Consider the following 23,723-nt stretch of genomic DNA (forward strand, 5'->3'; position numbering starts at 1 on the left):
TACCTTGCGCATGCATCTCAAAGGCCACTGTCTCTTTTGGCATTATGCTAAACACCGAAAAACCATTCAGCAATAGTAAATAGGTGAGTAATTAAAAATACGCAAAATACGAAGAAACATGTTCAGAAGTCAAACAACAAAAATCAGCGTTATGTTTTCAAATTTTCACAGGACTAGTTTCAATGGTTTTACCGAACCACTATCCTCAGCTGCAAAATTTTGCGTTTTTGCAGCTGAGAATTTCGATGGTTTTAATCGAAACTAATCCTGTGAAAATTTGAAAACATAACGCTGATTTTTGTTGTTTGACTTCTGAATTAGTATTTGCTCGGCGTGTTATTGTGTCTTAAACATGCGTAGATTTATAGAACACAAAATAGAAATAGAAAGTTCGTATAAAATAGTATACAAAATAGAAAGCCTTTAAATTGAACAACAAAAATTGCAGTTTCACGGTTTGGGTATTGTGCCGATGATATGATTCTTTCTTTTAAATCTATTCAGTTTCTTGGCATAGTTAAATGTAATTCAGATGTTTCGTGCAAATCAAATTTCTACTTCTAAATGGAGAGGCTATATAAAAGTAGTTTGGAGAAACTTGATCTATAAGACTAAAAAAATTTTTTTTTTTTTTTTTTTTTTTTTTTTTAATTTTATCAAATTTGACGATTAGAACGCAGTCGGATACCTTAAATAACAGAAATTTACTTTGTAAAACGTAATGACTGCATGAATTGCTTGTAGTATCATACTCTGTTTCAAAAACAATTCATTATCAGCGATACTATTCCTAAGTACCTTTTCTACATAAATAAAAAATCTGATGTGTACACCACATGACTTCCTTGTACGAAATATTAAATTATACGCATTTTTCTTGTATTTCATTTAAACTTATTGGATTGAATTAAATCTACTTCGCCGACAGCGCATAAACCACAATAGAATAAATGCATTCTTTAAAATTCACTCTATTTGTTTACCATAGCGACACTCTGGCGCTAGGTTCACTTAACAGTATTATATTTCGTTCATATTATAACTCAGAATGCACAAAATTTATATCATTTAAAGAATTATTTAATCATTGCCACATGTTCTATTCATATACTATAATAAAGCTAGAACGAAGAATAAAAGAAATTAAGCAAACAAATTAATAATTAAAAAAAAAAAACAGTTTTTCACAGACGATTGAGTATTTCTCATTCAATTAATCTAGTTCTCACTTCGCGAGAAGGCAAAAATACATAAAAATTCAAAATATCTGCATTAAAAATTACGAAGTAAATCTTGAACACTTATTTCCTCGAAGAAATTCCAGAAAGGATTAAGCATGATTTAATTCGCAATAATAAATGAAGGCGTTATCTTTGTCGTTGCGCAGCTAAGTTTCTCTAGATTGGCAAAAAATTCACTATTCTGCTGTTTCAAATGTAAACAAGCAATGGCCGCCACCAAAAAGTTCTTAGGCTTAGCGGCACTTAAACAACTTTAAAATTGTTGATAATTCTAAACATATTGCATACAGATTTACTAAAGGCATAAAAACCTTAACCGGAAGATAAGAACAACATAATTCAATCATTTTTAAAGCAAAAAATGTACAATTTACAAACACATAAGAGTAAAGAAACTGAGATCACTGCGCCGGGTAACAGAGTGGATATATATATAAATATATTTATATACATTTGGTGCGGCCGATTGCAACCAAAATACGAGGTGAACATCTACATGTTACAGCATAACAGAAATTGAAATGTGATAATACAAGGAAGCATTGCATAAATTTGTATCATAATGCTCTGTTACATAAATAGTTTTTAAGGTGTATTTTTAAAAACGTTTTTTAAATAAGTGGAAAAATAAATCAAGTACTTTGTCATAAGGTAATTAGACAAGTAGCAAACATAAAAGCGCATTAACAGATGCTCTAGAGGAGTTTTTCTTCCCAGTTGCTGGATGCTTGCTTATCAAGCGTTCGTCGGAAATGATTAGATTCATTTGTCATTTAGCTGTCTCATCCTTCAGAGCGCTGCCCAGGAGCCGACCGATCTTACATCCAACAACAAAAGTTGCCAACACAACAGCTAAGCGTTACATGGAACTCAAGCTGATACACTTGGGTTCGCATTAACCTCCATTAACCACTGTAGTATTCAGGACAGTTGCCAGTAAAAGTATTACCCAAACTTTTCTGCAACTGATCTTAATTCATAAAGCAGCACTATCGTGATCTCAGTTATAACAATACATTAATATACAAGTTTTGTAAATACCTTTTTTAGTTTTTTACAACTTCTTTTACATAACAAAATACAGTTTATAGAAAGGAACTAAAGCAATTTATAATCTGTCAGACTGCTGCTGCTGACAGTAGTAAACTACAACATAAAAACTACCATGCGGTAATTCTGCCTGGCATTGCTGTTTATCGAAATTCATGTTCATTCCATTAGAGTTTTGAGACGAAACAATTGTTTTTCTAAGCATTATTATCTGCATGTCTGAATACTGTAGTGAAATTTTTATATCATGAAAAATCTAGAATACTGTTTTGACTAAGAATTTAATTACTCATTTTACTTAGGTCATTCAAGGCAAGGTCTAAAATGTAAGATGTGCAAGCTAAACGTACATGCTGAATGCCAAGACAAAATTGGACCCTGTCAGGTATGTATATTTTGCGATTTTATTTTTTTTATTAGATATTTCTTATTTTCGATGAAAATAAATTTTATTAATCATAGCATTTATATTGTGTTATGTAGAATATTTCCTTTCCCCTCACCCGCCTAACCTGATGTATTACTTACGAATATAAGTGAACGTTCGAACGTTCTAGAAAAATCTACGAACGTCTGAAGGAAACGTTTAATGTAAGAGCCATCAAGACATATTGCAGGATCGAACCGCAAAATTACTAACCATCTTCAGGGACGCCGGAATTCCTACCGCTTAACTTCTTATATTTGCTAATAGATGGCACCACGAGCGAGAAGCAAAAGCCAATTTATTGCCTCTATCAATTCTTTGTTTTTTCTGTTAATGCAGTGGTGCCCAACCTTTGGCCTATTGCGAGCACATTTCCAAAACATCAACATTTTTGTTAAACATTTTCCAATCTTATGTGATACATCTTAAATATTAATTTCGGCAAATGTTTTTGAGATGAATAATAATATTGGTTGAACTTTATGGAAATCAGAGCAGAGTTCAAAATTATTTTTCAATGCCTTTTGGTTATTAATATGGCTTGATAAATTCAGAAAAAATGGGTGAATTTTTTTCTTTCATCTGATTTATCCACATTTTTTATTTTATTTTATTTTTATTTTTATTTAAATCTGAAAAGCAGTTACAGTCCCAGTCAATTGAAAAAGGGTTTTTCTTTTCCCTGAAGATCTTCGTTCAGTTTGTTCAGTTTAGCTGAACAAACTGAACTGAGAAGCTGTTAATCCGATCTACAGATAACCAATTATTATGGTCCAATTCTTTATAATTTTCGTTTCCGGATTCCAAAAACTGCTTTACTGGTGAAAGAAGTTCTTACAAATCGTTGAAGTACTTTTTCCCTGCTGAGCCATCCAACATTGGAATGAAGCAATAAGATTCCATGTTCTCTATAAAGTTCATCAGTCAGCAATCGATTATTTCATAACGTTTTGCAAGATATCTCTTATGACTATCAATGCTTGCTATATTTTAACAATTAAGAAATATAAAAGAATGGTTAATTTTAAAATAGTATTTTTTGTTCATAGTACCTAATCGGGCTGGCGAGCACATACAAAACGATCAACGAGCACAAGGCTGGGCACAGCTGTGTTAATGCATTTAATTCGTCTAATTAAAAAAAATTTCAACTTAGACCGCTAACTTTTACTACGGTCGAAAACCGTGATTAGAGAGTCCTGTAATGTTTAGTTCATCGCTAGAATAAACTGTGTCACAAAATTCCTTTTGTGTCTTTTACATTTTCGCAACCGTTGATCCATAGATACGTATTTCCAAATTATAAAATGGTTTAAATCGCGAAGAGATTTATGTTTTCGTATTTTAAAATTTTTTAAATTAAAATTTGTATAAAATACAAAATCTAACTTTTTATACGTTTCCCCGGAACCTATACTTAAAAAAATACAATCATTACATAAAAAAATATTTTAAAAAAGAAATAATTTATTCCAAATTTTCGGATTTTCGATGTCATTTACAACTTGCTGTAATGGGTCAGTTAATAAATAAATTAGACTAATTCAAGGTTGATTTTTTTTTTTTTTTTTTTTTTTTACTAAAATGCCATTCAGTGATATTCTGTCATTTACCAGTGTGTAATATTCTTAATCATGATTTTGCTATGAGTAGTATTCCGAATTATCATACAAATAAGTTATAAGTTTTGAAAACCATGTATAAATTATCACTGAATCATTTAATAAAAGCCCACCAGCGGCCGAACTGTAAAGTCGCTCAACACTGGTAGTTCGGTCCGAGGCACGAATCCCGCAAACGGGCTGGTTGCACGGGAGTTTTCGTGGTTTCCCTATGTGTAACGTGTATATGAGCAAGTTCTCTTAGAAAGTCCTCCACGAAGGCATCCCTCTCCTTAAGCAGATAGCCCTCGAGGCTTTACCGTAATCACATATACCAAACCAAACCATTTATTATAAGCTAAGATACGGCCAGGCGTATTAGATTTAAAATTATTAGTTTCAGGAATAAAAACCATTTTATACAAAATGTGTAAAGACATTGGGATTTTTGGAAGCAGAAGTTGTTAAAAATGAGCAATGCTCTCGCCTGGATTCGAACCACGGACATCTCGACTAAGCATCGAGCGTGCTGACCACTAAAACCACGAAGGCATGCTAAGAAGGCGGGAGAAATATCTTATATACTTTTCCTTTTAAAGCGCGATTGGGGTTTAGGGGACCCAGTCGCCAGATTCTGGTGGTGAAGAATCATTATTCACCACCTTTTAGTTCAGGCACCACTGTAGAGACATTAGAATTTTTTGTAAGCAGGGGATGTGAAAAATGAGCAATGTCCTCACCGGGACTCGAACCACAAACCTCTCGAATACGCGTCGAGCGTGCTGACCACTACACCACGAAGGCATGCTAAGAAGGTGGGAGAAATACTTTATACTTTAATGAAATTATTTTTGGTGTAGAAACAGTTTCAGAACATAAATGAAGAATACTTAAATAAATGTAAATATGAATGGAGGAAGATTGAGATAAGAAGATTGCAGGATAATAATTTAGAAGAAGCAAATAGAGACTCGAGTGAGAAAAATAGGGTAGAAATAATAAAGACATAAATCACAATGGTGGGGATGTTGGAATCTGTAATCATCTAATAGATCACATGGATGAATACTTTGAGTTCAAACTCAATGACTAATAAGATTATGAATGCTGAGATGAATCATTGCATAAGACTTAGATAATGATTTCAGATTAAAATAGGAATTAAACCATAAAACATGAGATACTACTTCTAGAGACATTAGGTTATTTCGAAGCAGGAGTTATGAAAGTGAGCAATACCCTCGCCGGGAATCGAATCACGGACCTCTCGAATACGCGCCGAGCGTGCTGACCACTACACTACGAAGGCATGCTAAGAAAGCGAGAGAAACACCTTATAAATTTATGAACATTCTAAAAATATATCTAAAAGAGAAGCATATTTATAATAGCGAAACACATTAATTCATTCTCTTTGAATTACATATTTCTTTAATAATCCTTCACTTTAAAATTGCTGTTTTGCCACTGCAACTTTTTTTTTCTTCCTTCCAGCCAAAACCGCGACTGTTGCGAAGACAGAAGTCCACATCAGAAATTGAAACCAAAATTCCAGTCCCTGAACCGGAGGACGAAAGTACGTAAAATAATCAGAAAATTCATTATAGTCTTAGTAATTTGAATACCAATGCCATCAGAGAGTGAATTTGCATGGAATAATTTACGAGTCTCCTCTTGCATTTCTAATAATACGAAACTGAATTTTTAACAATGGAGAGAGTATGGCTGTGAATTATAAAAAGAGTACGGTTGTAAAGAAATGACATAAAGAACTTTTATTTATTCTGAAACTGGTAACTTTTTTTCCTTCTCCTCCCCCTCATTATCAAAAATTTCGTTAGTTAAACATTCCAAACTTATAAGCAAGGGTGTTTTTTTTTTTTTTTTTTTTTTTTTTTTTTTTTACGTTGCATATTTACCAGTTTTGAATTCCTTTCTTGGAATGACTGTCAGTCTTTCGAAGGATACTCATTGGAAAATGCCAAAAAATAATCGCTATTAATACAAGCTCCTTAGTATCACATCTCTGCGTTAATTTAATAGTGCATTAACTAGTCAACTAATTTAAAAGAAAAGTTTTCAAGAAATGAATAACCGCTTATCTAGAAAATTCGATTGAAATTTTTAGAATGATTTATTCCTTCTTTAATTTAATTTAATTTATTATATCGTATTTTGGGGAAATTCTGTCGCACGACATGGTCTGACATCGCGGACGCAATAATTCGTTCCAGTTGACAATACAAAAAGGCATAACTTCACGACCATTTTCAAGAGATTTTAGTGTTCTGCACTGTGTATGTCGTCAAAGCCTCTCGATTTCAGGAAGGCTGACAAAACAATGATCTTGTTTACCCTATGCTATCATTCCAGATAGTATAACGAATCACGAGATATAAAATACAACTGAAAAATTGAGGAGACGTGGTTAATTCAGTCTGCCGATTGTTTCCAATGGTACAACACGCCAGAATGCTCTTGAACTTTCTTCGATTAGAGCAAGTTCCTGACGTTACGACCACTATTACTTCACTAAAATAATTGTTCTATGCTATACATGAATTATATATATGTATAAGTCAGAAGCGCTACCTGCCGCCGGTACTCACAATATCATAAAAAATTTCAAAAGCATTCTTTCTCCTTGTTGCGATGTAATGTGATTCAATTAGATACGCATCCTCTTTTTTAAACACAAAACTTATATTAAATAATTGTACAATATATTATAAACAAGAAAAAGACATATAAAACTTGTAAATGCGAGAACAAAATAAAAAATGAAAAATAGATAGCATTCTAGCTGCTTTGCGTATGGGATCGTCTGAGTCTGACAGTTTAACTGAATCAGTGTTCTTTTGGCATAACAGAGTTAGGTTGAGTAGTTCTGTTCCGCTGCACCGGAATACTCCTTCTTTGGTAGTTAATGTTTTACCTGTCAACAATTTGTTTACTATTTTCTTTGGTTAAATTTTATAGAAATGTATTCTAAGTTTCGTGCATCAAACGATGAATATCTTTCATAAAATGAGTTATTATTTGCAAGACTAATGGTTCCGCCATTTTAAACTTATGCTGTTTCTGATCAAGGAGATACTTAAAGCAGCCTTTAGTATTAAATTTCTCCCATCAATAGTATTTTAATGTTCTTAATTTACTCCAGGGCATTTGTTGTTTCAAGTTTGGGATTGTACCATTTGTTAACAATAAATTCAGCATGATTTATGAATTAATAATGATATATTTTTGAATTCTTACATATTTCAGAGCTCAAGAACTTAAACAGATCGAAGGTTATATCGTAAATTTTAAATAAGCCTGTATATAATGCGTTAATTATATTAAAAAAATTATACTAAAAATGTGAGAATTTAAGAATCATCTTACGCGTTTTGGCAAATAAGAGAAAAGTATTTCAAAAAAAGGAAAAACCCTCCAGTTATCATCTTAGTATGAATAAAACTTGTAGAATTATTGCATTATTTATTCCATTGTTTCACTGATGTCACTGATTATCATATTTATATAAATATATATTAACTCATATTTATATAATTCTGAGTTAAAAGAATTTACTATCTGAATACTGGTTTTCATGATTCTATACATAATCAAGTAAATTTATTACAAATGCTAAATGTATATCTTCCTGTGCCATTGCTTTTCTCTTTCCTGCTACTGGTTTCTTGCTTTGTTTGATTGTATTTCATTTGCAATTTATGTGCATAGTTTTTTTCTTACTGTAATGTTTTTAGATCTTTATATTGCATACCCATATTATCGTTCTTTAAATTTAATTGCAAAATATTTCTGTTTGCTAATAGTTATTCATCAGCTGTTAAATGCTGCATTAATAATTTTTAGTTTAGGAAATCAATTCAATTTAATTTCATTTCATATAGATTTTTAGTAAAATTAATTTAACTTATTGCATTTGACAGTATATTTTTTATTTAATATTTATATTTCAGTATTTAATACTGCATTAGGAGGAATAAATTATATTTAATTTATTCAAAACTGTTAATATATTTTTACTATTTAAAATTTTTAATATATTTTTAACATTTAATTTTTTTGTTTTGTTCAAACTAGCATTAAGAGAATAAATGCGTCATCTATTCAACAAATAACTTTCTCATTTCCTCTGTTATGTATTACTGATTAAGTTACGAAATATATGACCAGGAAATTTTATTTAAAGAAATCCTAAGAAATTTTCAACAGTAAACGAATTAAGACAGAAACGAAACATTCCAAAGTAAAACATAAAATTATCAAAGCACTAACCTTGTGTACGACGTAGATTTTATTCAAGCCTTTATCAAATTCGAGGGCAGACGGGTGCAGGTCTCTCTTCATCAGGAGAAAAGAAATGTGCAACGAAGGGTAAGGCAACAAACATTTTCCCTCGGTTGCAGATTTCTTTGCTCCTGATGAAGAGGAACCTGTACCTGTTTGCTCTCGAAATCAGTAGAGTCTTGATGAAAGTCGAAGCCAAATACAAAGTTTTATGAGAAAACGAATTATCTGCTAAATAATTTTTATATTTTAACCGCAGTAACTTGAGTTTATAACTAAACTTTTATATATTATAATTGTACTGTAGTTTCTAATAATTTTGTGTGCTATTAATACAGCATTTGTTAATGATTATAATATTATAAAATTAAGAGATTGTATTTTTAGTAATTATAAGATAAAATTAAGCTATTATAAAATCTGTTAATTTGAAGAATTTAATTGTTTTGTATTGTGATGGAAAGTAAATAGTCTTTTCTTTAACTAATAGAAACTTCTAATTCATGTAAAACATGTTTAGTTAATTTAAAAAGCTAGTTTTGTGTCCCGGATTAGGGGAGTTAAACCTAAATTCTTCTTCTTTGCTATCTTATCCCTGAATTCTGTGAAGTTTTATAAACCACTCATAAAATATGATGAATGGCTTTTTTTATTTCTTGCATATCATTATCTTTCAGAATGCTAAGGTTATGATTTTTATTGCCCTACTTACGAAATATTTTTAATTTTTCAGCTTCTTCGTGATCCTTTTCCGATGAAACCTTTCCCTTTTCTTGTGTGTTTTTGTATTATATGCTTTTATTTTCTTGTCACGTGTCTCTTATGTTTGAACTAACAGGCTTTTTTATCACTGAATGCTTGTTTATTCGTTAAGTGTAGCATGAAATTTTATTTTGGCTTTTTGTCTTCATGTTTATTCGTTTTGTGTTGCAAGTGAATGTTACGCGTGTTTTGTTATCCTTCTTAATTCCTGATATGTTAAATACTTGAGGCAGATAAAACACGTAACTAATTCAAAACCATTAAACACATGCTTTGCTATACTAATTATACTGAGACAACCGCCCTACTTCAAAAAGAAAATCGTTGAAGTAGAGACAAAGTACGCAATTCATTTTTACCTGCTCTGCACAAGATGCTTCAAGCAAATTGGATATTTTGACTTAAAGACGTATTGTGTCTTATCGTCATAAGATTATTGGTACTGGTAAATGCATACAGTCTTGGATGTAGAGCGTTTAATAATAGACGGAAGCGAAAACTGAGTTTATCATGGATATAAACTCGTCACTTAAACAGAATGTAAATTCTACTGGTCTTTCATCTTCGATTCAAGTAATGGAATATTAGCTAGCCATCCAACAAGAAACATCTCCGACTGATTCCTCATTTGGCTGAAGCTGTTTAGAAATCTATAGCAAGAACAGTATCAGGTAGGTTTATCAGGTATAAAATTGCAGTAGAGCGTCTCTTATTCGAAAGAATATTTTGGCATATGAGTTCAGTTACTGTGTTTATGCTAAGTACTAATATATTTCCAGTAATAAACTATTGCAAAAGTACAGCCTGTAATTTGATGTATGTCGCTCTCATCTTAAAGAAGGCCTTCGCTACTTTCGCAGGGAAAGTTGAGTATTGTGAGACCTATGCCGTGGGTGATACAGTTTACAGGGTTTGTCCGGAAAATAGTAGCAGTGATTTTTTTTAAATTTTATTCACAATGTTGACACATCGACTTAGTTAGTTTTCAAAATATGCCCCTTCTGCATCAATACAGCGTTTCCAACGACTCTGCCAGTAACTGAAAGCTCTCTGGAACGCAGAAACTGTAATGTTCTTCATCTTCCTTATTACGGCCTCTTGAATGTCCTGGATCTAACTGTGGTGCCGTTCTTCCCTCTCGGGGGCTTGGCTCAGGCGAACCGCCTGGGAAGTACTGGTTAGGATCTACCTAGGCAGTCTCATCCACGGGGGTATATAATTTCACTTCACAGGACTAGAACCCGAGTATTGTACTCAGGTTGGTTCAGGCTTGGCAGGGATCGTACTGGTACTGTCGTGTCTGTTCCTTTGTCTGTGGTGGAGCTATATCGGAGATCGTCGACCGAGTCCCCGGGGGTTTGACCCCATTCAGTTCTCGTGGCGGGGACTGACAGAATGGGCAGAGCACCCACAAACAATGAAATTTTTGCCGATGGGGTGGTGCCCGGAGGCAAGGTGACAGAGTTTTGACATAGCAACGTTTTCGTTCTGCCCAATGCTTTGTAAAAGCCGGGCGAGGGGTTGCGCCCGCGAGAATGAGGTCCCACGGACTATAGATATCTCAACTCTATATGGGTCCTCTAGAATATGGACCTGGGTCAGAGGTCTATCGTCTGGTGTGTCTGTGGTGCCATTCTTTCATGACCCTTTTCAGTCGGGGGAAGAGGAAGAAATCTGAAGGAGAGGCATCTAACCTGTAGGATGGCTGGGGAAGCTGTATGATGCCATGTTTGGTCAAGAAGTCCATGATAGCAAAGGTGTGTTGCTCGGCGAATTGTCGTCATGGCGCCTCCGTGATCCAACAATTGCTGGACGGGCGCTGGCGACTCGTTTTCTGAGTCTTTTAAGAACAGGTAGAGCCCAGATGTCGCTCCTCCAGACTTCTTCCTCTTCTCCAGACTGAAAATAGTCATAAAAGGACGGCACCACGGCTCGGTCCAGGCCATTCAAGAGGCCGTAACGAGAGAGCTGAAGAGCATTCTAGTGTTTGCGTTCCAGGAAGTGATTATCAGAGTCGCTGGAAACGCTGTGTTGATGGAGAACGGGCATTTTTTGAAAACTATTAAGTAGGTGTGTGAAAACTGTGAATAAACGCGTTTTAAAAAATTCAGTTTTTCTACTTTCTGGACAAACTCTGTAGACCCCACAATATTCCGGCCTAAAGCTATTAATTCTGTGAATACGTGCTGCGATCGGGTGTTTAGGATGTTTAAAAAAAGAAATTAGCGTTGATATCAAAATAAGAAAACTAGCCATCCGTATATGTTTATCTTCCAGTTTAAATTAACATACTGTATTCTATAATATCCGTGCAGGAAAATGTAAGAAATAATAGTCATATTGCATCGACATTTTATACTTTACTTATAGCAATTTTTTTTTTTTTCTTTAATTCTACCATTCATTATTTGGAAACCACTCCAGCAGCAATATTCAAAGAGATGTCACTGCCATTATTTCAAAAATTTGAAATAGTTAATTTTGATGTGCCATTAGAACTTACCTTTAAGATTATTTCTTTCACAAAATTGCCAGTATTCGATCGGATAAGTGATGCTCTATCGTGATGGAATATAATGTGTAAACCATTTCTTTTCTTTTCATAAGAAAAAGGAATACTGTACATGTATGTTAATTCTCTGAGATATCATGCTGATGTTGCCCAAGCATTTCATATGAAGTATTTCAAAATGTATTTTTACACAACAAAAGATTTTTTGTTTCCCCAACATTGGTAGAATTTTTACCACGTTATTGCAGTTAGAACTTCTGTCTTTTATGGTTTTTGGATTGTTACAATTACGTTACGCTACCATGATATTTATCATCCATGCAGTCTGTCATCTGCTGCCATTCCAAGAAATATAAGATCTTTAATTTAAATTTCATGCGTCCTGGGAAGCTAGTTCTCAGAGTGTTGCCATTCGACGTAGCGTAAGATCTCTTAGTTTGTCTTTCAAATAACTGTAGTTGCTTAAGAAACTGAGTATTCAAAAGTAATAAACGTGTTTCTTAATAATGTTTTTTTTATTTCTTACTATATTATATTATTTGATGTAATTTATAATGCATTTAATTAGCTTAATTTATAATACATCCAACTGATAACGTTTATGAACATTTTGCATCATTATTTTAAAAATAAAAGATGTTTCTAATGCACGATATATCACATAATTTCGCAGATAATAATTTTTTTAATTTATTAGCATAATTTTATTTATTAGAGACGTCAGACAACAAGAATGAGCGTAATATTTGTAAATTTTTCGGGACTAGTTTCCATGGTTTAACTACAGAACCATTCTCCTCAACTATTTAATTGCAAAGACGCAGCGTAAGGTCACATACCTAGGCAGTTGAGGAAGGTGATTCTGTAGTTAAAACATTGAAACTAGGCCTACCAAATTTACAAACATTACGTTGATTCTTGTTGTTTGACGTCTCCAATAATTGTTATTCAGAGCATTATTTTAACATAAATTATAATTTTATTTAACAAAAAGGCATCATAAACTATTTCTTCTTCTTCCATTTGGAAATGTTGTTTTCGAAGTGATGTAGCCTTTTTAAATATTATATTCCTTATAGAAATTTAATTTTGACTACTTTTACAACAAAGTACTTGTACTTTTTACAACAAAGTTTAGATGTTAAAATCATTTAGGGTGATAATTCCTGATTTTCATGATAATTACAAACAAAGCTGACGTCGAACCTTTATTACTGCATCCGTTCCTCCTTACCACATGACAAGATGCCATCTCCAAAATCTTTCATCTCTTCTCCTTCCCCCTTTTTTGAATGGACATTTAGAAGAGAAAATTACGGAAGAATATAAACACATTGCATGTAAGTTAGGGAGTCATGATAGAGAAAAGATGCAAAACTCTGATAAATCTGATGATTAAAAAGATACAATATTCTGACAAACTACAAGATCATATAATAAAAATTCTTGAATAAATATTTGGAACAAATACAGAAACAATTTCTTGAATAAATACTTGAACACAATAAGAAACAAACAAATAAATCAAAACTGTACAAAACGTTGCATGAAAGCACAAAACTGGCACAAAGATACACAGAATTGGGATGAAGAAATGGATGACAAGATGTGAAAAGGGGGATGTTGTGATGTAAAATGAATTAAGTGAAACGTGGGGGATTAGCAGTGTACTGAGAGAGCAATCTGCAGATCAGAGGATTGGGGGTGGGTCAACTGCAGATTAGTGTTGTTACCGTTGAATTGTTATCATCGAAAATAGCCGGTGAAAAGTTCCAAACTAATATAGGGTACGTAAATTAGCTGTGGTTGAAAAGAGCGCAAGAACGTAAATTATAGTCGTCTTCAGGAATTTCGGGGCAAAAACGTTCTTTGTAATCCACTTTCTCGCAAGTGACGTCGTTATGGGAATTTTGATCCTGCCTATCTTAATATTTTTTCTTTCAGAGCCTGAATCATTTTCAAGTCACTATTTTTAATTGTGATCCACGCAGGAGAAACATTAGTGCCAATTGGCCGCATGATAGCTTAATAGACATGTAGTTTTTTCGTAAGAGAGAGAGAGTAAAATTGTTATTCAATAGGCTTGAGGGAGTTTAAAACACCGTACGCGTTACTGAGAATTTTACTACTAAATAGCTATTCCATGTAAATTTGTAATTTAAAATAATGCCACTTCATTGAATTTTGGAACGGTGACATTGAAAAGTTTAAGATGCAAGGTACCTTTATATTTGCGACGGGGCTTTATGATGAACGAAGACTTGTTAGGGGTGATACAGAATTCCCAATTTTCACAGCATTCTTCAGAATGGCCGGAATAATTTTAAAACTGTTTGATCGCAAGAATAGCATTTTGGGACTTGACCATTAATATGGTGTCGTTCGCATAACATGCAAGAAGGCTATTACTTCTTGGATTGGGTTTTGGAAAATCTGATGCATAAAAAGGATACAAGATTGGTGGAAGGACAGGTCAACTTCTATGTTTCTGATGGTAAGATTTGCATGACCAGTTTTTGCATGACTGTGAACGTCCTGCTACTGAGAAGAGTGAGGGATGAGAATTATTTCCCTGAGGAAGCTGCTGATGATAAGTTTATGAACAGGCTCTCATGCCAGATGCACTCGAAAGCTTTTGCCACGTCCAACATCAGGACTGTAATACATTACTTGTTATGGCAAGCAGCTGAGGCGAATTCAGTAACAAGCAAAAGCTGAATAATGGTGAAACGTTTTACTTGGGATGCATATTGTTCTTTGGGGAGATTCTAGACTCGATGATATATTGAGGATGACCTATTCCAGATTCTTACTCAGAGAAGGAAGAGGACTGATAGATCTATAGCGATCACATTTGGTGGTGTCCTTTCCGAGTTTCAGATTTAGACAAATGACTGTATGTTGGGGAACTAGCTATTGTAGAAGCAGGCATTGAGGATGTTGGTAATTTTGGAAATAATCTTGACAGGAAGGATTCTAAGCATCAGGTTGGTGATATTGTCGAGCCGAGGAACATTTTGGAATGATGATGGAACATCGCTTCTTGAACTGTTCAAAACGGGTTAACTTTTTTCTAAAAACAATAATGTGTTTACGCGGCCCAGGAGATGCTTTCTAAAAGAAAGTCCGATAAAATCGGTCAGAAATCAAGGTAATGGTTACTGTGTTCATTAATTCCCATGGACAAATCAAACGGACAAATTGTTAACAAAGTTTATTATTTGAGAGTTTTGTGTCGTTTGCATTAAGAATTTGTAGAAAACGATTTGAACTGCGACGATATATTTCATGGATTTTGCACAACAATAATGCATATGCTCACGATGCTTTTTCCTTCGTGAATGTTTGGCCAAAATTTCAATAAATATGGCTCCGCAAGCATTGATTCAGCTGATGTGGCATCATGTGGCTTTTATTTATTGCGACATATAAAACTTCCCTTCTGTGGTCATTGGTTTGGGTCTGTCAATGTAATAAAAGAATATTTCCTGTGAGTCATGAAGGGATCTTTCAAAAAATTATTTTAAACCATGATTCCAGGGTTGGAGAAAAGCACTGAAAAAACATGCGAAGTAAACCTATCCCTCCCCTTAGAATGCGCTTCTAAAAATTACATTCTGTAATTCGGAACATGTTTCTGAAGAATAATATTAAGATAATTTACATCTTGTCTTTTTAACTCACTAAAATCTCTTTACTTCGTATTCTCTATATGTATGCTTTCTTTTCCTTTTTTTGTAAATAGCTTATACGGTTTCTTTTAATACCATTTACTCATATATCATCTACAAAATATTCATCAGGCAAGCTAATATATTTGAAACCATCTTATATGTAAACTGTGCTGTACGCAAAATATAAACGTATTATGTCTTTTATAATATAGTATATATATTGTTTGTTTTTGCAAAATATCTCCAAATATTATGTGAGACAATCTTATATTCGTATCGACATGGTATTAAAAGAATATTCAGACACGTATTAAATAACTTAACTTCAAGGCCAGTGGCTTACGAAGTGGTATGCGGGTCATTCATGCATAACATGGAAATTTTAAATTAGAAACGTGTTTTAATTTTAATGAATTAAATGGAAATTATAAATAATTCTTTTCTAATGCATTTACTCACATGATTAGTTTACTTTAATTGCACAAAGAGAGCAATTCATTGACGTCAGAAGAGATTCGTTGACGTCAGAGATCGCCATTCAAACGCTAAATTTCAACTGAGGTCTTTACATAAGTGCAATAAGTACTGTAAAATGAATGCTATGAACCAGTAACCGCAGCGAACGAAGCAATTCTGTATAGATATACATATCTGTTAAAAATAGCTTTCTTAGCTATGACATCCATTAGAGCTAAGCATTTTAGTGCTTGAAAACAGTCTTTCGCTAAGAATAGCACGGAACACAGTCTTTGGATAAGACAACAATACTAACAAAAACTACCATGTTAATGCATCAAATGTTTTTCTTATTTTGAGTACTGGTCTTTCAAAAAGGATTGCTCTTTTAAATAGCACTTGAACGGTTAGTCACAAATTAACGATGGCAGTTAAAAAAATTAATTTAATAATGCAAAACTGGGCCAGTTTCGATCGCGTGACATCTTTAAATAAAAATTCAAAAGGTTTAAAGTTTTTTACAAAAGAGGAATTAATATACATTCAAAATAAATTATTTTGTGATTATTTCTTTATGTATCAGAGACGAGAATTATCATCAATTGCATTGCAAATATATTCATTAGGGAAAGGGCATGTCTAACGCGGATAAGATTATTCTTAAAAGGAAGCACGCTAAATTGCCAAAATGAAATAGAATCGTTTTGCTCATAATAATTAAAATGACCAAAATTTTTTTATTTAAATCCAATGAATTTTTTCGTATCATATTTGTCAGTGAGCGGAGACCGGATTACATTACAATGCATTAGAATGCAGAGTCATTAGGCTTGAATTTCTTTATTTAAAATAAGTGCATTTTTTACATATCATATCTGTGAGTGAGCGGGATCACATTGCATTACAGCGTAGAACCATTAGCAATTTTTTAAAGCAAAGGACGTGAAAAAAATGCAGTGCTGTCGCCGGTACTCGAATGTGAACTTTTCGAATACGCTCCGAGTGTACCACGAAGGCATGCGGAAAGGAAGAAGAAAATACCTTATAAGAAACTGAAAACATTTAGTGAAACAAATACATAAATACCAGATAATCCAAAAGTAACAGGTAAAGTAAAAATTAAACAATTCTATAAACAGTAACACGATGTATAGTTTTCACAAAAATGCACGTAAAATCGTTGTTTTTTTAAACAATAAAGTATTTCATTGCCAAAAAGTTATATTTTTAATTGCTAGGTGGCGCTCTATTGGTTCCGAGAATTGACATTTCTCAATTGCAGAAAGTGACAATCAATCAGAATCATTCTGAGGATATATCCTTACAACACTTAAACTAAAAACCAACAATTTTCGAGAGATGTCATGAATATACAAAGCGGCTTTTTAACAGATTGTAAACAATGCGGACTGGCTGTCAGACGTCCTATGGCCAGAGGCGCATTACGCTTCATGAAAATGTATATGTACGCAACTGCCACATCAGACCAAGAGAAAACCCACACGCGCTTCTCGAAACGCCTTTGCATCAGCCAAAAATGACAGGCTTCACTGTATCGTTTATTTATCGCCCCTTTTCATAAAATTACCACAGTAGTACATTTCTAACTGTTTCTATTATAGTAAAGAGTTATGCTGCTTTTTTAAGAGACAGCGTCATTCCCTTCTTTCCAGAGAGTGAAATGCTTCGCAAGATACAGATGGTGCATCTCCGCATAGATCTTTGCCTAGCGCATATTGCGATCAACATTCGACAATGACTGTGTCCTCAGTCGCTCTTTCCCACACGAATGGTCCCAAGATAACCAGACGTCACATCTTGAGTTTTTGCTTATAGGCTACTTGAAGTTGCAAGTGCACAGAGGCTAGTCCACATTATTGACCATATTGAAAGAAATTAATTCGTCATCACGTAATAGGAATTGCAGCTGAACTCTCTTCGATGCTGTGCAGAGTGTCGTGGTACGTCTGACAGGCGTTTTTATTAATGATAGATTTCACACTGAGCGTTTGTAATCTTTGCAACGCTCTATATAAACTTCTGAAATCACTAAAGCTTCACCTGTTAGTGAAAAATATAACTATTCTGGTAATAAAATCTTTTATTGTTAAGAAAACTGTGTTATCTGTCTGTGCATTTCTGAGAAACAGCGTGGTGCTGTTGTTTGTACTTTCAGAACTATTGAATTTTTACTTTTTCAGTTACTTTTGAAACTCGCAGTATGTAATCTAATATTATTATTTACATTAATTAATAATAAATTATTCTCCTGAAAAAAATCCAAACGAAGAAAATTTTTTTTGAAATTTCTTTTCATCAGCATTAAAAATGCATTTCTACATTTTTATCTCTATGTTTATTTATTTTAGGTGTTTTATTTCTAATAATTAATTTAAATAAAGTACAAAACTGCAGCATTTTTATTATTTAGAGTGAAAAAGCTAAATATAAGTCTAACCGACATTGCATGCCGTTTGGAAAACTCAAATAAAAAGAAACATATTAAACGCTGTTTAAAATCATGAAATGTAGTGCGAATAAAAATGTTTCGAATAAATAAATACCTATAAAAAAGCTGAACCACAAAAACTGAATTTTCAACCAATTTTTGTCAGCTTAAAAATGATTAATTAATAGAACATTTTGCTCCAGTTCCAATACAGAATTCACTATTCATTAAAATTTCTTAGTTAGAAAGTATCTTTCTATTAATTTTCCTGAAACTGTAGTTCACGAGTTTCTGAAAACGCTTTGAAGAAAATCATTAGTTGCATTTTATAAACCTTATTTTAATTATTACTTTCTTGACATTCTATACCTTCCTTTATAAATTTCTGCTAGGAAAGAGCTAGTTTTTAATGACAAGTTGTTTTTGTACCTATATTTCTTTTAACCAGTGCAGCTTTAAATTCTAGAGCATATCTGAAATCAGAACAGTCTGTAAAAGCAGAACTGTGGTGAATAAATCAGCACCTTTTATCATTTTATTGGTAATTGTATTTTTCCTCTAACTAGAAAATAGTGGAACATAAAATACCCAAGTAAATTAATAAAAATATACGTCTGTGTTGTTGTTGTTTCTAATATTCGAAGCGGTGTAACTTTTTAGACCAAATTCCTTGAGTCCAAATATCTCTAAAATGTCTAAAAAGAGAAGAGGTTTAGAAAAACACCTTGTCCAGGCTAAAAGCAAGACAAAATATGATTAGGTGATGTCTGAGCAGCAATACACTTGGTGAAGGTCTTGAAAACTTTCTGCTGTCGTTCATTTGAGAGACTCTTCAAGTGTCCACTGGCAAAACGTGATATGCAAATCTGCTGGCTCTATGGCCCCCAAAATGTAGGACGCCACCAGGGCGAATTCTCGAGTACCAGTACTGAAGGGACACTCCAGAGATCAGAGTGAATTCTTCGACTGGGAGAACACCTCACTATAGGTGCAATGCATATCTGACTGGGAAATCGCAATCTTGTTGCCACTAATGTTTACATGGGAGCGAATCCATTGTATATGCAGCTCCGAATTAACCGATAGCCTAGAAGGTAAGTTCAGGATAGATATGCCAGCCTTGTCCCTAGCCTTTGTCCAGTCACTTAAATGTTGAAAGCTGATGATCAACTGTCAGTTAGTAGCCATATATCCACAAAATCAGGTTCAAAAATATTCTTCACATAGCTCAGTCTTCTTTCAATAGCGGCGAAAACTGAACACAGAGCAAGAATTTTAATTATTAAGTATCAAAGTGGAAGTATGAGTCCTGAGGAAGATACTGCTACCAGAATGACCATGATCACTCCTGTTGCCATCTGCATATATTTGAAGAGCATCTTTATTTATATGACTGATAGTTTTCTGTCTCATGAATCAGGGTTATATATATATACCTGTTGATGAGTATGGCTTTGCTATTTCTGAAATGACCATTAGGTTTGCATTGGTCTAGCAGTAGCTATGCTAAAACACTATATACAACCTAGCTTAAATCCTGACGACTCTACTGGCTACACTATATTTTCGGAGTTTTCCCTAAGTGTAATGTAAGCACAAACCAATCCTCCATAAAGACATCCCTTTCTCAGGCAAATACTATTCTTAAGTTTAATTAATCAATTAACCACTATTTGATTTCAAATAGAATCTCAAATGATTTTTTTTTTACTGTAACTACACAAGATATCATTTCTAATTGCTCGTGTTATTTCAAGTTTAATTATTTCTAATCTGGTTTTTGTTAAGAGTTACCGGATTCAATATTTCCCCGAATCGAATGAATTTCTGGTTTAAATTCCTTTAAATCCCCGTTTTTCTTTACTTATTAACATAAAATGAGCAGAGATCATCACTTTTCTTTAACAAAAGAACGGTTGTTGAAGTTTTGAAGAACATTTTATATTTGTACAGTTTCGTTAGTCTTTAGCGATACTTTAAATGTCTTCAACTAAATTGCGTACGAAAACTGAACTAGCAATTCCTTCTAAATGTTAATATCATTTTTAAGAATTATTTTCAAGAAAATATTATATGTCATGCTCAAACCAGAATCTTAATTCATTACATAATAAATGCATGTTAAATCTACAGTTTAAATATTCTTGTTAGAAGGCCTTGATGAAGTGCTAATTAGGTATTTAAGTAGAATAAAGAATTTTATTTATTTTTCAAATTCTTTAAAATTACAGTATTTACAAAGATTTTTCCTATGGAAAACTATATATTTCTTTTGAATAGATCTTCATTCTTCTATAAAAAATCGGACACGTTATTTCAGACACATTTGCATGTAACTTATATTTTAAGCATATAAAAACCTGCAATACATGTCATGTTTTACAGAGAGATAAATACATGAGCAGTTAGATGGAATGAAAATACATATAAAAAATTATTGCCTACCTACGCAGAAACATATTTTATTAATTATGCTAATGATATAAATGTTTATTAAAATTACTAATTGGACACAATGTATAATAAATAGTATGTAGAAAGTATTTATTAAGTTTCGTGACTGGTAGCTGTATCTATTATTAATTATCTACTATCCATTATTATTTTTTATATAGCGTAGTTTTTATTATGACAAGCAGTAGTCTGAAAAGTTAAAAATAAAATGAAAATAAAACTTTTTTTAAATATAAGTATTGTCTTTAAATTACTCAGCTTATTAAACTGATAAGTAGTGCACTTTTATGATTTGAAATGTAAATTAAAGAATGGCAACAGGTGTCAGAACTGGTAATTTGTAAGATTTCATGTTTGATTTGTGCCGCATTAGCGTAATGTAAGATAGCGTTACATGATGCAAAACATGGTAGTACTCTAATACAAATATTTAAAACTTCTAAAATGCACTTTTTTAAAATTTTTAATATGTATATTAACAGAGGTCTTTCATTGGAATCTAAAGTGTAATAATTTTGAACTTTTTTTAAAGTTTTAGTAGTTTTCAAGAGACAGGTTTTGAATTCATTGCACTATTCTTTAATATAATATCATACAAAATTTAAATATAAAATGCTCGAGGAGATGCAACGGGCTTTTCTGCTCCTTACAATGAATGTACTAGTATGGCTTTTAAAACCGAATTGAATTTAAAATTCATGGATTTTTGTTATTACCTTGTTGGTGATAAAATTATGTCATACTACCTTTTTCACGCAGGAAGCAGCCAACAAGGAGGAGTCGATCCTATCTACCAACTCCTAAAACAGGCTGGCGACTTAGGTGGTGCTCCCAGAAGGGTGGAGAAAGATCGTAGCGACAAAGAATATGCCATGTGTGCTTCTCCTCGTGATCAAGGAGGAGGCAGCAACAGTTCCAGTCTCACCTCTCTGCAGCAGCAACGCTGGACAAGATCTAACGCGTCGTCCTCGGCATCTTCGTCCTCTTCCTACCTCCTTACTGTGTCAGGAGGCCATGCGGACCATGCATCCACGTCAGGTGAATAAATCACTCCTGATATACGAAATGAACGTAGAAACATTCTGTGGTGTTGTAAACAATGATTACCATATTTAAAATTAATTTAATGCTGGAAACCAATTACTTCAAGCAAACAATTTAATCTTCGAATGTCCTTTATAACTTTCAGTAGCCACACCTTGACAATATTGCTAAAATATGATTCATTTCAGCCGTCCTTCCTTTTGCAATGAATTCTCAAATGCAGGCTCGAATATAAGCCTTTTCGCGAGTATTTCTAGGTAGAAAAGGGACTGATACCCAATTTGCAGGGTTTGGAGAGAAGTTGTTTTAATTTCGACAAGTTTTTAACTATGCGTATTTAAAGAAATACTTTCTCCAATGTTTAATTTGTTTTCATACAGTATAAAACGGCCTAAAATAAATTTTGCTTTTGCTACACCTAATCACATTGTGCTTCTTACTAAAATGGTACTACTGGTCGCAGCTCGAGTGGCCTCCGACCGGGATGTTAGCCATATGGAGTTCAGATGCCAGCTCGTCGAACGATATTGATGTACTGATGAAGTGATATGGGTACTGATGAACTGACCAAATGTAGCTTGGGACTTTTTTAACGACGACATTAAACTTTGTTTTGCAGACGACTTCAGCATATGAGTCACTTTGAGCAATCAGGGAGAGGCAAAACTGTAACGGCGTAATATGTACAAAGTTAAATTCCAACTGGGAAAGTAAACAGGAGGGAAAATCATTTAAATATATGGGAAGTTGATGAACAGGTAACCAAATTGGAAATATAGTGCCGTTGCACTCCTACTGCTGTAGGAAACTTAACGTTGTGGACGTGTAGGAGGCAGGCTGTATATGGCTTGACATGGGCGAATAGGCAGTGGCACAATATGTAATCATTGAGGCAATTTTATTTTGTGCAGATCTGATGCTGCTAATATTAGCGACTCATGCTGACAAGTGCGTGGAAGCTGGTTTTTTAAGGTGGCATTCTGAAATCTGTGGGCAATCAAATACATAATGGTCCGCTGTTTCTTGCGTAGCTGTTTGTAATGGCGCTGTTTCTTTCAGCATGCAGGTTTCGCTTGGAAAACAGAATTCTTGAATCCAAGCCTGCGGGTCTATTTGTACTGAAGGATGTGATTCTGCAGATGGAAAAGGCCACTGCCAGTACCATTTTCCGTCTTGGATCCGCCCTAGTAAATGGCTTCCGTTATTTCTGTGCACGGCGAAAGGTCCATACCCACATTTTGTTTGAGGTTTTCGTGCGCAAGTGGTAACGCACATGAACTTTACATTTTTCATAGTTGGTACTAATTGTACTACAATAACAGAAGATCGTTGCTGACTTTCCCTAAATTTATGAGTCAAATAATGACCCATCTAAAAATCTCAAATTCATCGTTTTGGGCTCTTTTTCTACCAAAGTACTTCGCTTATGTTCTGGGGTTATATTTCTGTCTGTTGCCAACGTCGCATACCATATTTTATTAGTTTTAGTTGCATGAATGGCGAATGGTTTTCTTTAAATAGTCCAGAAGACTGAATATACACTTTTGTGTTCCCCTTAATAAATACATAAAAGCTCAAGATCTCAGATCTCAGTTTTCTTGTATTAAGAACAATATATTCCTGTCCTGTAAAAAAACTTATCTTTTCTGTTATAACTGTTTTCTTCTAATTATAAAGTTTAAAATTACTGCATTTCAAGATATCAGTTAAAAACTATTCACTTTATTCATAGGCAGAATCGGACCTAAAAA

At 33.5% G+C, this 23,723-nt stretch overlaps 1 protein-coding gene across 4 annotated transcripts in view; it reads left to right on the forward strand.

Annotated features, from left to right (window-relative positions):
* The window catches only part of Stacl (SH3 and cysteine-rich domain-containing protein), a 512,710-nt gene that overhangs the window by 414,020 nt on the left and 74,967 nt on the right, over nt 1–23,723 (forward strand). For 2 of the 4 annotated variants that reach the window (XM_085814079.1, XM_085814081.1), the window contains exons 12-14: nt 2,594–2,676; nt 5,814–5,895; nt 21,688–21,966. In XM_085814079.1, coding sequence (XP_085670205.1) covers nt 2,594–2,676; nt 5,814–5,895; nt 21,688–21,966 — 444 coding nt within the window. The remainder of the gene's footprint in view (nt 1–2,593; nt 2,677–5,813; nt 5,896–21,687; nt 21,967–23,723) is intronic. The other 2 variants (XM_085814082.1, XM_085814083.1) reach the window with 1 other exon arrangement.

This window comes from Stegodyphus dumicola, chromosome 3, assembly GCF_044657685.1.
Source record: "Stegodyphus dumicola isolate Sdum_Otavi_A_Nest chromosome 3, ASM4465768v1".
NCBI lineage: Eukaryota > Metazoa > Arthropoda > Arachnida > Araneae > Eresidae > Stegodyphus > Stegodyphus dumicola.